This window comes from Odontesthes bonariensis, chromosome 23, assembly GCF_027942865.1.
Source record: "Odontesthes bonariensis isolate fOdoBon6 chromosome 23, fOdoBon6.hap1, whole genome shotgun sequence".
NCBI classification, from domain to species: Eukaryota; Metazoa; Chordata; class Actinopteri; order Atheriniformes; family Atherinopsidae; genus Odontesthes; species Odontesthes bonariensis.
Window position 1 is genome coordinate 1,418,128 of NC_134528.1, and position 14,297 is coordinate 1,432,424.

General features: G+C 45.2%; 1 protein-coding gene across 2 annotated transcripts; it reads left to right on the plus strand.

The window, feature by feature from the left end:
* Positions 1-1,215: 1,215 nt before the first annotated feature.
* Positions 1,216-14,022, plus strand: kcnj2a (potassium inwardly rectifying channel subfamily J member 2a). Of its 2 annotated transcripts, none has more exons than XM_075457599.1 (2): positions 1,216-1,397; positions 11,808-14,022. In XM_075457599.1, exon 2 carries the CDS (start codon positions 12,035-12,037, stop codon positions 13,313-13,315), a length of 1,281 nt encoding a protein of 426 aa, XP_075313714.1. In that variant the 5' UTR covers positions 1,216-1,397; positions 11,808-12,034; the 3' UTR covers positions 13,316-14,022. The 2 variants fall into 2 exon arrangements, with proteins under 2 accessions (XP_075313714.1, XP_075313715.1); XM_075457600.1 differs by having other exon boundaries at positions 11,811-14,022.
* The last annotated feature ends 275 nt before the right edge of the window (positions 14,023-14,297 follow it).

Consider the following 14,297-nt stretch of genomic DNA (forward strand, 5'->3'; position numbering starts at 1 on the left):
CGCAGGTTCCCGGCAGCCTGAGTCTGATTCCAGCCTCCAGCCCCCCACCTTGTGGTCGGCGCGCGGCACTGGCTCCCCCTGCACGCATTGTCGGAAATTGGGCATGGAAAACAAAATACACGCGCACACAGGTGGTTTGGGCTAAATATAAGCGCTGCTATAAATAACTGGAGCTAAACATAAGGTGTGCGGGCAGAACATGGAGCGGTTCGGCAGCTTTGGAGCGAACCGTGAAGCCGCGGAGGTTAATGTCGATGAGGAATTAGTAAGCAGGAAGGATGATTTAGCCCGAGGCTTTAGGACAACATGGTTACAGCCCGAGCTGAAATTACAGGGCAGCGGATGCACAGCATAAACACCCGAAGCAACATGATCTGTGCGCGGAGGAAACAGTCACATCGCGGCGCGGCGCGTCGGGCTGCGCGGAGTGACTCAGTGTTTCCGAAGCAGCACATTTTCCATGCCCACGTCTGAAAAAATCTCATCTGTGGACACGGCATACCGTGCAAATCTGCAGGTGGGACGTCCGCGTGTCAAGCTGGTGTTTAATCTTTTTTTTTGTTTGTTTTTATTGCTTTCACGCGCCGGATGATTCCTGTAGCTCAACTCAGAGGTTTAAAAACCCGCGTGTTTTCTGTGGCTGGAAACCTTCAGATGATGTAAACGTTTATTTATTTATTCCTCCCACACCAGTGTAAAAAAAAGGGTTCTTTGTCCAGGTTTGAGCTCTCAACTCAACTTTATTTATAAAGCCCTTTAATGAAACAAAGTGCTGTAACAACATGAAGTATAAGGCATAAAACACAGGAACAATGTAAAAAACAATAATAAACAATGTTAAAATAATAAAACAATAACAGAAACAGAGTCTCATGCTGGGTTGAAAGCCAGAGAATAAAAACGGGCTCTGATTGATGTTTCTCTCAGGTTGAAATTCTTCTTTCTTTCTTTTTTCCGGCTTCAGATTTAACGCGTCCTCGCCTAATTGGAGTCAAACTACCCTCCTTTATTTGCATGTTGCGTCCCGTTCACATCCCTTCCACCGTTCAAACTCCAGATTACACAGAAACACAACAACACAACAACGTTGCGCCTCTGTGTGTGCGCGCGTCCCCGTCCCCCCCGGCTCGCTCCCATTGGCCTGGCGCGCAGCGGTGGGGGCGGGCCGGCCGGTGCGTGCAGTTTAAAACGCTTTGGGGAACTCGCTGCGGAGCACATTATCAAGACCGGTCCTCCAGAGACACGAGGGAAGTTTGAGTCTGGAGTGCGTGTCCAAAAAAATAAATAACAAGCGCGCGGAAGCGACACTTTTGTAGGATACTGGAGGCCGAAATAAATAAAGCGCCTGGATTATATTTCACCCAGCTGAGCCCGACCGGTACACAAATGAGCAACAGGTAGAGCAAACGCGCCTTTTCACCTCTGCTTTGTAGGAAGATGTCTTGTGTTTGAACTTGATTGTGATGTCTGATCTGTTATCTTTTGGCAAACCAACCCAACCCGCTTGGTTTTACCCGCGTTTACGCGCAGATTTCCCGGCTTTATGCACCGCCGCCGCGGTCAGATGGCCCCGCCAAAAAGCTGCCTTACACCGGCTCGCTTCATGCTTTCTTTTTTCAGTTTGAAGTCCTGATTTCTTTATGGTCTGAGTGGTGAATGAGAGGCGTCGGTGGGTGTGAGGGGTGCGCGCGGATGCCTGCATCAGGGACCGGCTCCCTTTCCCTCGCACCTGTTAACATTTGTCGCTGGTGCCGCATTCTTGCAGCTCTGAGGTCCGTCAGATGCTCTGCTGGTTCAAATTATTCACCATCAGAACAATAATGAGAGTCGGGATTATTTTGTGGAGGTTTAACCCCTTAACGCCTGAATTTATATAGCTGTATGTAAAAAAATGTTTTGTGTGTGTTTTAGCCTTTAAGTAGATGGTAAATAATGCTGAGATTAATTTAACTTTTGCACAAAAAATAAATAGAAATTTTGGTCTGTTGCTTATTTGCAACACCAGGCATAATGGTGAATAATAAGATAACAACAACACAGTAAAATAACAGTGAAAAAACAATGTTTTTTTATTGCATATTTATTTATATAAAGGTTCCTGGGTCCGTAGTGAATCTGGACTAACCGGCATTGGGGGAATAAAGAAGCTCTCTCAGCTGTCAAACGGTTTGTAGCATATATGCGACAATAAGCAATAAGGCGTAAAGGGGTTTAAGCAGCTTTTTTCCACTTCTTTTGCATATTTTAAACTGTTCAGATTTGGGTGCAGAGAACCATAAAAACTCTAAAAAATCTGTTGATTGGCTGAGAAACCAGCTTGTAAATCTGTTATATCTGACAGCAGATTTCCCTTTGCTGAAAAAGTGCAGCCGGCTTTCTGCTTTAGAAGTTATTTAAATGATGGATCAGGAGTTTATCCAGGTGCAGAGTTTGGTGTTTGTGTGAAAGCACTGAAGCAAGTTGCATCAGCCGGCTGTGAAACCTCATCATGAATCAGCGGCCGTTTGATAATCTCTGTTCCGACCAGCAAGTGATACCGCAGAACGTTCTGGTTCCGACCGTCGGCTTCCTCCTCATCTTTTAGCCTTTGTGCCACAGAGATGAATCCACCCCAGCACCGTCAGAGGGCCGAGCAGCTGGTTGTGACTTTGTTCCCAGGACAGCCAGAAACTAATGAGAGGTGTTGTTAGTCGTGGTGGGAGAAGCGCAGCAGGGACACCGAACCCCCCGGGGTTTTTTTAGAGTCTCCGACTTAATGCATCCAAAGATGAAGCTCCAAAAAAAACTGAAACTGTCCTGATGGAACTTTTACCTGCAGACAAATAAAAAAAGCTAATTATTATTCATGCAAAAACATCCTGAAACTGCTCAGGAGAAATCCTGATTTTTTTTTTTTTTATTAAATGCTGCATGTCAGCAATCTGCACGTCTAAGCTTTCTCGGTGTAAACTGTTTACATAATCCATCAGCGGGGCAGAACCAGCGGACCATGAGATCCCATAGAAACGCTGCGGCCCAGCTAGAAATGACCAGGTCAGTGCAGAGCATCAGGGCTAAACATCAGGGCTAAACATCAGGGCTAAACATCAGGGCTAAACATCAGGGCTAAACATCAGGGTTAAACCTCAGGGTTAAACATCAGGGCTAAACATCAGGGTTAAACCTCAGGGTTAAACATCAGGGCTAAACCTCAGGGCTAAACCTCAGGGTTAAACATCAGGGCTAAACATCAGGGCTAAACCTCAGGGTTAAACATCAGGGCTAAACATCAGGGTTAAACCTCAGGGTTAAACATCAGGGCTAAACATCAGGGTTAAACATCAGGGCTAAACCTCAGGGCTAAACATCAGGGTTAAACCTCAGGGTTAAACATCAGGGCTAAACCTCAGGGTTAAACATCAGGGTTAAACATCAGGGTTAAACATCAGGGCTAAACCTCAGGGTTAAACATCAGGGTTAAACATCAGGGTTAAACATCAGGGTTAATTATCAGGGCTAAACATCAGGGTTAAACATCAGGGTTAAACATCAGAGTTAAACTTCAGGGTTAATCATCAGGGTTAAACATCAGGGTTAAACATCAGGGTTAATTATCAGGGTTAATTATCAGGGCTAAACATCAGGGTTAAACATCAGAGTTAAACTTCAGGGTTAATCATCAGGGTTAAACATCAGGGTTAAACATCAGGGTTAATTATCAGGGTTAATTATCAGGGCTAAACATCAGGGTTAAACATCAGAGTTAAACTTCAGGGTTAATCATCAGGGTTAAACATCAGGGTTAAACATCAGGGCTAAACCTCAGGGTTAAACATCAGGGTTAAACATCAGGGTTAAACATCAGGGCTAAACCTCAGGGTTAAACATCAGGGTTAAACATCAGAGTTAAACTTCAGGGTTAATCATCAGGGTTAAACATCAGGGTTAAACATCAGGGCTAAACCTCAGGGTTAAACATCAGGGTTAAACATCAGGGTTAAACATCAGGGCTAAACCTCAGGGTTAAACATCAGGGTTAAACATCAGGGTTAAACATCAGGGTTAAACATCAGGGTTAAACATCAGAGTTAAACTTCAGGGTTAATCATCAGGGTTAAACATCAGGGTTAAACATCAGGGTTAATTATCAGGGCTAAACATCAGGGTTAAACATCAGGGTTAAACATCAGGGTTAATCATCAGGGTTAAACATCAGGGTTAAACATCAGGGTTAAACATCAGGGTTAAACTTCAGGGTTAAACATCAGGGTTAAACCTCAGGGCTAAACATCAGGGTTAAACCTCAGGGTTAAACCTCAGGGTTAATCATCAGGGTTAAACTTCAGGGTTAAACTTCAGGGTTAATCATCAGGGTTAAACATCAGGGTTAAACCTCAGGGTTAAACATCAGGGTTAAACATCAGGGTTAAACATCAGGGTTAATCATCAGGGTTAATCATCAGGGTTAAACATCAGGGTTAAACCTCAGGGTTAAACATCAGGGTTAAACATCAGGGTTAAACATTAGGGTTAATTATCAGGGTTAATTATCAGGGCTAAACATCAGGGTTAAACCTCAGGGTTAAACCTCAGGGTTAAACTTCAGGGTTAAACCTCAGGGTTAATCATCAGGGTTAAACATCAGGGTTAAACATCAGGGCTAAACATCAGGGCTAAACATCAGGGCTAAACATCAGGGTTAAACATCAGGGTTAAACCTCAGGGTTAAACATCAGGGCTAAACATCAGGGTTAAACCTCAGGGTTAAACATCAGGGCTAAACATCAGGGCTAAACATCAGGGTTAAACATCAGGGTTAAACCTCAGGGTTAAACATCAGGGCTAAACATCAGGGTTAAACCTCAGGGTTAAACATCAGGGTTAAACATCAGGGTTAAACCTCAGGGTTAAACATCGCCAAACATGGCAAGATCAAGAATTCTATCCTCAAAGAAGCATCGAGCCCTTCTCCCTCCCCAGCCTACTCCATCGACCAAAGCCCCCCCAGCATGGCCCCCATCACCGGTGCCCACAGCTGTCATTTCCAACAGCGTCAATGCTGTTGTCTAGGACACTAAGGGCCTCTGTGTTGGTAAACACCATCTCAACCAGAGGTCCAAGGATGGAGTGAAGAGAGGGACAATCAGACTGTCCAATCAGAGAAATCTTATCCATATCCCTTGCCAGAACACAGCATCCAGTTCAACTATAACTAATCTCAAACACGCAGTACTCAATGTCAGATCTTTAAGTAACAAATCATTCTTAATTAACAGTTTTATTTCCTCTCACAATCTTGATTTTATGTTTTTAACTGAGACGTGGCTCGACAAAAACACAGCAAATGCAGTCCTGATTGAGTCTAGTCCACCTCACTTCAATTTTGTGTCTGAAACAGGAGAAAACCAGAGGGGTGGGGGTGTTTGTGCCATGTTCAGGGACAATATACCCACCCACAAGCTGTCATTTGGGTTTTTTTCATCATTTGAGTATGTGTCATTCAAAATGGAGATTAAACAATCTTCCATACTTTATATCACCATTTATAAACCACCACAGAATTGTTTTATTGATGATTTTACTGAACTACTTTCAATTGTGTGCACTGCTTTTGACTGTTTAGTCATAACAGGGGACTTGAATGTGCATGTGGACGTAGCGCATAACAAGGAAGCTAAAGAGCTCACTGCTGTCCTTGAAATGTTTGGTCTAACTCAGCATGTGACTGAGCCCACCCACAACAGAGGGCACACTCTAGATGTGCTCATTTCAAGGGGTGTTGTTATTTCAAACGTGAATGTCGTCGATGTTGCTTTATCTGATCATTTCTGTGTTTTCTTCGACCTATCTACTTTACCCAAAACACCAGCTGGGTCTGCAGTTGTTCGGGGAAGACTCATAAATGACAGAACAGGGACGCAGTTTATGGAAATGATTAGGTTTGAGAACACCCCGTGTTCTGATGTTGATGATCTGTTGAACTCTTACACATCAAGTCTCTTAAATGTTTTGGATACCATTGCTCCTGTCAAGGTTAGAATGGTTAAAAGTAGGCAAAGGGCGCCATGGAGGAAAGAAGAGTCGGTCAGGGCACAGAAAAGGGAGTCAAAGCTCCAGGTTCATTATGAGACTTACAAAGAAAAGCTATGTGTGTTCAACCAGACTTTGCGTAGAACGAGGGAGAGTTATTTTTCTGAAATCATCAAAAACTGCAGTAACAACTCTCGTGTCCTGTTTGCTACAGTAAACAGGTTAACAAACCCTCCAGTTTCACTGCCTTTAGAACTCATTTCTACATCCAAGTGTAATGAGTTTGCAATATTCTTTAATGACAAAGTTCAAGGCATTAAAAATGCAATAATTTCCACAACACAAATAACTACTCTGCAGCCAGCTAGACACCTAGAGCTGACACATTTCACACCTGTTACTGACAAAACAGTCGAAGAGACCATCTGCAGTCTGAGTTCATCAACGTGCTGCCTTGATGAGTTGCCCACTAGATTCCTAAAGTCTGTGCTGAGCAGTTTGTTACCACAACTCGCTCATCTAGTCAACATCTCACTCCAGACAGGAACATTTCCAAAGGCCTTAAAAACCGCTGTCATTAAACCCCTTCTAAAGAAGAGCAATCTTGATGCCACAGTACTGAACAACTACCGGCCCATATCAAACCTGCCATTCTTAGGCACAGTCCTAGAAAAGGTTGTATACCAACAGCTTAGTGACTTTCTCCTGTCTAACAATAGCCGCTTTGGGACTGTAGGAACCTTTGGCAGTTCTAATAACCTTTTAATCCGCGGGGCCGTTTTCTCCCGTGTTCGGACATACAGGAACTCGGGGCTTTCTCCCTTAGTTCCTATAACTATTTAGCTCCTTCTCCGAGGTCGGGTCTTTTCATGGTTCTATAGAACTAATCTAACGGAGGTGTGTGGTGGTCGGTAGCTACGCCCCATGTCATGCTATCACGGCTGAAATGTTTCCAGGCGCGTGTTTAATAAGTTAAACTTACACTGGTCTCATTTGTCTGCAGCGCTGCTCTCCTTTCTTCCTTCATGAAATAAAAAAGTATCTCCTGACTCTCTCTGTGAGCTCTTCCAGCCTCGATATTAGACGCCTGATGTGATCGTCCATGATTAATATCACCATCATGCAGACCATAAACACGATGGCCTCCCCGCTCTCCATGTTAGCTTCTTTGTGGTGTTTTTTGTACTCTCCTTACTTTTACCGTTTTGTTTTGTGTTTGAATGTAGCGCTAAACGGCTAACGGCTAACACGTCACTGAAGCAGACGGCTGCGCGCGGCGCATCAGTCCCTATCAGGTCCCGACTCATGTGCGAATGCAGACTGAAACAGTTCCGCTGGGGAAGGATAGTTATCAGAACGAAATTCGAGGAGGGTAGTTCTGATAACTACTTTCTTAGAACGGTCTGTCCGAAAGCGGCTAATGCTTTTGATACTTTCCAATCAGGCTTTAGGCCCCACCACAGCACTGAGACAGCTCTGATCAAGGTGACAAATGACATCCGCCTGAACACAGATGCAAGTAGAGTCACAGTCTTAGTTCTGCTGGACCTGAGTGCTGCCTTTGACACAGTTGACCATGCGATCTTATTACAGAGGTTAGAAGACTGGGTGGGAATCTCTGGTCGTGTTTAAACTGGTTCAAGTCCTATCTGGAGGACAGGAAATATTTTGTTGAAATTGGTAACTGTGTCTCAGACCAAATGGTATGACCTGTGGGGTTCCCCAGGGGTCAATCCTGGGGCCCCTATTGTTCAATCTGTACATGCTTCCACTAGGCCAGCTAATACGCAGCTATAATGTGTCCTACCACAACTATGCAGATGACACTCAGATCTACGTGTCACTGACGGCAGGAGAACACGGGCCTGTAGATACACTGTGTCGCTGCATCGAACAGATCAGTGTGTGGATGCAAAACAATTTCCTCCAGCTAAACTCAGACAAAACTGAAATCATTGTCTGTGGCCCACAGAAACAAAGAGAAAGTGTTATCAGTCACCTTGAGACTCTCTCTCTAAAACCTAACTATCAAGTTAGAAATCTCGGGGTAATATTGGACTCAGACCTGAACTTTAACAGCCACATTAAATCTGTAACATCAGCAGCTTTTTACCATCTAAAAAACATTGCTGGAACAGCCTTCCAGAAGATGTGAGACAGGCCTCAGCTCCGACAATGTTTAAATCCAGGCTGAAAACAGTTCTGTTTAGCCGTGCATATGACACCTGAAAGTATTTTATCTGCACTCTTCACTTTTTAATTACTTAATGATTATTTTAATGGGTTTTAAATTTCTTTCTTTTTTAATTTCTTTCTTTTATTTTTTTATTCCTTTTTAATGATTTTATTGCCTTCTTGTGATTTTATGTAGCTGTAAAGCACTTTGAATTGCCCTGTGTATGAATTGTGCTCTATAAATAAAATTGCCTTGCCTTAAACTTCAGGGTTAAACATCAGGGTTAACATCAGGGTTAAACATCAGGGCTAAACATCAGGGCTAAACATCAGGGCTAAACATCAGGGCTAAACATCAGGGTTAAACTTCAGGGTTAAACTTCAGGGTTAACATCAGGGTTAAACATCAGGGCTAAACATCAGGGCTAAACATCAGGGTTAAACATCAGGGCTAAACATCAGGGCTAAACATCAGGGCTAAACATCAGGGCTAAACTTCAGGGTTAAACATCAGGGTTAACATCAGGGTTAAACATCAGGGTTAAACTTCAGGGTTAACATCAGGGTTAAACGTCAGGGTTAAACTTCAGGGTTAAACATCAGGGTTAAACTTCAGGGTTAAACATCAGGGTTAATTATCAGGGTTAAACATCAGGGTTAAACATCAGAGTTAAACATCAGGGTTAAACATCAGGGTTAATTATCAGGGTTAAACATCAGGGTTAAACATCAGGGTTAATTATCAGGGTTAAACATCAGAGTTAAACATCAGGGTTAACATCAGGGTTAACATCAGGGTTAAACATCAGGGTTAAACATCAGGGTTAAACATCAGGGTTAACATCAGGGTTAACATCAGGGTTAAACATCAGGGTTAACATCAGGGTTAAACATCAGGGTTAACATCAGGGTTAAACATCAGGGTTAACATCAGGGTTAAACATCAGGGTTAAACATCAGGGTTAAACTTCAGGGTTAAACATCAGGGTTAAACATCAGGGTTAAACATCAAGGTTAAACATCAGGGTTAACATCAGGGTTAAACGTCAGGGTTAAACATCAGAGTTAAACATCAGAGTTAAACATCAGGGTTAAACTTCAGGGTTAAACTTCAGGGTTAAACATCATGGGTTAAACATCAGGGTTAAACTTCAGGGTTAAACATCAGAGTTAAACATCAGAGTTAAACATCAGGGTTAAACATCATGGGTTAAACATCAGGGTTAAACATCAGGGTTAAACATCAGGGTTAAACTTCAGGGTTAATTATCAGGGTTAAACATCAGAGTTAAACATCAGGGTTAAACATCAGGGTTAAACATCAGGGTTAAACATCAGGGATAAACATCAGGGTTAAACTTCAGGGTTAAACATCAGGGATAAACATCAGGGTTAAACATCAGGGTTAAACATCAGGGTTAAACATCAGGGTTAAACATCAAGGTTAAACATCAGGGTTAAACATCAGGGTTAAACTTCAGGGTTAATTATCAGGGTTAAACATCAGAGTTAAACATCAGGGTTAAACATCAGGGTTAAACATCAGGGTTAAACATCAGGGATAAACATCAGAGTTAAACATCAGGGTTAAACATCATGGGTTAAACATCAGGGTTAAACATCAGGGTTAAACTTCAGGGTTAATTATCAGGGTTAAACATCAGAGTTAAACATCAGGGTTAAACTTCAGGGTTAATTATCAGGGTTAAACATCAGAGTTAAACATCAGGGTTAAACATCAGGGTTAAACATCAGGGTTAAACATCAGGGTTAAACGTCAGGGTTAAACATCAGAGTTAAACATCAGAGTTAAACATCAGAGTTAAACATCAGGGTTAAACATCAGGGTTAAACATCCGAGTTAAACATCAGGGTTAACATCAGGGTTAAACATCAGGGTTAAACTTCAGGGTTAATTATCAGGGTTAAACATCAGGGTTAAACATCAGGGTTAACATCAGGGTTAAACATCCGAGTTAAACATCAGGGTTAAACATCCGAGTTAAACATCAGGGTTAAACTTCAGGGTTAAACTTCAGGGTTAATTATCAGGGTTAAACATCACCGCCGTTCGTCACAACTAGATGAAATGTCGAGCTTCTCCGAGCCGGGTGGCGTTACGTTTTTACTGGCTTTTCTCAGGCTGCACATCAGACTTTCCCATTAATGTCAGTTTGTCTTTATACATCAGAGATTCTTACTATTTATTTCAGATTGGCAGCAAAATCAAGGGAAGAGTCACTTTTACCACAACATATTAAAGTCCCATTTTTGCAAATATGCATTTCTACATATAAAAAAGAAATAACACAGCCAATACATTTCCAATTCAGACCACATTTACCTTAATACTGGGATGAGCGGAAGCTGGCGTGCATGTCCTCGACTTTCTTCATGTTGTATTTGTAGTTTGTTGTTGTAATCATAGTGAGACATTCAGGATGAGCATGTTTTTTGTGCTGGTTTTTGCCCTTTTTTTATTAAAAACCGATCCGTTGTGCCTGCATCTCGCGCTTGCTAAAGGAGCTAGTGTGCTCTGGCTAAAGGAGCTAGCGTGCTCTGGCTAAAGGAGCTAGCGTGCTCTGGCTAAAGGAACTAGCGTGCTCTGGCTAAAGGAGCTAGCGTGCTCTGACTAAAGGAGCTAGCGTGCTCTGGCTAAAGGAGCTAGCGTGCTCTGGCTAAAGGAGCTAGCGTGCTCTGGCTAAAGGAACTAGCGTGCTCTGACCAAAGGAGCTAGCGTGCTCTGGCTAAAGGAGCTAGCGTGCTCTGGCTAAAGGAGCTAGCGTGCTCTGGCTAAAGGAACTAGCGTGCTCTGGCTAAAGGAACTAGCGTGCTCTGGCTAAAGGAGCTAGCGTGCACTGGCCAAAGGAGCTAGCGTGCTCTGGCTAAAGGAGCTAGCGTGCTCTGGCTAAAGGAACTAGCGTGCTCTGGCTAAAGGAGCCAGCGTGCTCTGACTAAAGGAGCTAGCGTGCTCTGGCCAAAGGAGCTAGCGTGCTCTGGCCAAAGGAGCTAGCGTGCTCTGGCCAAAGGAGCTAGCGTGCACTGGCCAAAGGAGCTAGCGTGCCCTGGCTAAAGGAGCTAGCGTGCACTGGCCAAAGGAGCTAGTGTGCTCTGGCTAAAGGAACTAGCGTGCTCTGAGGTCAAGTGTGCCGGTGGTTTAAGCGGGCTGCGTTGCCAGGTTTAACAGTGTGCCCCCTTTAGGAAACACCATTAAGCCTTAATTAATACTTAATAAAAATACTTAATACTACAAAAACAAAATTAATAAAAAATGCTTAACCCTTTAACGCCTGAATTTATATAGCTGTATATAAAAAAATGTTTTGTGTGTGTGTAAATAATGCTGAGATTATTAATTTCACTTTTGTACAAAAAATAAATAGAAATTTTGGTATGTTGCAAATTTGCGACAACAGGCATAATGTTCAATAATAAGATAACAACAACACAGTAATATAACAGTGAAAAAACAATGTTTTTTTATGCACCCTTTTTTTTTTTACATATTTATTTATGCCAATTAGAGCTTGAGGAGCCGCGCAATGAGTATCTCTGTTGCACCGTCAGAGCTCGCATTAAAGCCGGTCTCTCTGACAGAAATCTCCCGTTTCTGTTTCTTTTAGCAGATGACGTTGATGAGGTCCAGTCCCCTGATGAAAGAGGAGTGACCGATCCATCCTCCTCTCGTTGCTCTCCATCCTAGAGGCTGAAGGGACGCCTCGTTTTCGTCACCATTTCCTCCCCGAAGTTGGTTTCCCGAAGCGTTTCGAAGCTGTTTCTCCAACGCTTTTTCCAGAAACTCAGACTGTTTTCCAAAGCAGAAGCAGCACAGCCCTCCCAGACTGAGGTGATGGGAAGTGTGCGAGCCAGCCGCTACAGCATTGTGTCATCAGAGGAGGACGGCATGAAGCTCGCCACTATGGCGGTGCCCAACGGCTACGGCAACGGCAAGGGCAAGGTGCACACGAGGCACCAGCCCCAGAGCAGATTCGTGAAGAAAGACGGCCACTGCAACGTTCAGTTCATCAACGTGAGCGAGAAGAGTCAGCGCTACCTGGCGGACATCTTTACGACGTGCGTGGACATCCGCTGGAGGTGGATGTTCATCATCTTCTGCCTCGCCTTCCTGCTGTCGTGGCTGTTCTTCGGCTGCGTCTTCTGGCTGGTCGCCATCTTCCACGGGGACTTGGCCGGCAGCAGCTCCCAGAAGTGCGTCTCCAACGTCAGCAGCTTCACCGCCGCCTTCCTGTTCTCCATCGAGACTCAGACCACCATCGGTTACGGCTACAGATACGTGACGGAGGAGTGCCCCGTCGCCGTGTTCATGGTGGTTTTCCAAAGCATCGTCGGCTGCATCATCGACGCCTTCATCATCGGCGCCGTCATGGCCAAAATGGCAAAGCCCAAGAAGAGGAACGAGACTCTGGTGTTCAGCCACAACGCCACAGTGGCCATGAGGGACAACAAGCTGTGCCTGATGTGGCGCGTGGGCAACTTACGGAAGAGCCACCTGGTGGAGGCCCACGTCCGAGCTCAGCTGCTCAAATCCAGAACGACAGCGGAGGGCGAGTACATCCCGCTGGACCAGATGGACATCGACGTGGGCTTCGACAGCGGGGTGGACCGCATCTTCCTGGTCTCCCCGATCACCATCGTCCACGAGATCAACGAGGAGAGTCCCTTCTACAACATGAGCAAGCAGGACCTGGAGAACTCGGAGTTCGAGATCGTGGTCATCCTGGAGGGAATGGTGGAGGCCACGGCGATGACCACGCAGTGCCGCAGCTCCTACGTGGCCGGCGAGATCCTCTGGGGCCACCGCTTCGAGCCGGTGCTCTTCGAGGAGAAGAACTACTACAAGGTGGACTACTCCCGCTTCCACAAGACGTACGAGGTGCCGAGCACCCCGCTGTGCAGCGCCAGGGACCTCGCCGAGAAGAAGTACATCCTCTCCAACTCCTTCTGCTACGAGAACGAGATGGCGCTGGAGAACAAGGAGGACACGGACGAGGGCAACGGGGGCAGCGTGGGCCCCGACGGCACCCAGACGGACAACATCTCAGAGACGGAGCACAGCCAGGCCATGGTGCCCCTGGAGCCCCGGCCGCTGAGGCGGGAGTCGGAGATATGACCGATCGGACCTCACGCCAGAGACTTCCCAACGGTCGCCTCAACGCTCCGACGCGCACAACGAGCCGAGCTGGGCCTCGAGGACGAGTTAAAACGGTACTGCGAGTCTGTCTGAACTCTGACTGCACACAGTATGACAAAAAAACTATGAAAAGCATGTGCTCACTGCAGAATGAATTCTCCACCGAGTCCCCGGGAACGCATTGCTCGGCATGCGCCTCCGAAGACGAAGATTCGTCTCGGGTTTGCTCGTGTCCGGCAGGAACAAGATGCTTTCAGATTTTGTTTTCGGATCTCTACTGCTGCTAGAAAATAGTGGAAGTTAACCCCCCCCCACCCCCTTGAGATGCTTTATTTCCCAGCCAGCACGTCCATTTAAACCCATAAGGTTTAAATTTGGGCTGCAGATAAGGGTCCCAAGTGGGTTTGTCCGCAGTTTCCACGGTGGCCCCACCTGTGTTTACAATATGGGTTTCAAGCGGGTTCTGACTGGGTTTCAGATGGGGCCCAACTTGGTGAGTTGCACAGGACCCATGTAGGCCCCATATCTTTGCCCACCTGTGTGACTTTAAGAGTGATCTGACTGGTCTTTAAGTGGGACCCAAATAGGCTACATGATGGGTTTCAAGTGGGTTTGTCTGCAGTTTCCACGGTGGCACCACCTGTGTTTGCCCATATGGGTTTCAAAGTGCAACTTGAAGGGTTAGGGTAAGGGTTAGGGTTAGGGTAAGGGTAAGGGTTAGGGTAAGGGTAAAGGTTAGAGGGTTAGGGTGAGGGTTAGAGTAAGGGTTAGGGTAAAGGTTAGAGGGTTAGGGTAAGGGTTAGGGTAAAGGTTAGGGTAAAGGTTAGAGGGTTAGGGTAAAGGTTAGAGGGTTAGGGTAAGGGTTAGGGTAAAGGTTAGAGGGTAAGGGTGAGGGTTAGAGTAAGGGTAAGAGGGTAAGGGTGAGGGTTAGAGTAAGAGGGTTAGGGTAAAGGTTAGAGGG

Bases quoted from the DNA above. Each gene is read 5' to 3' on its own strand.
- kcnj2a (XM_075457599.1), top strand. From the start codon at position 12,035: ATGGGAAGTGTGCGAGCCAGCCGCTACAGCATTGTGTCATCAGAGGAG.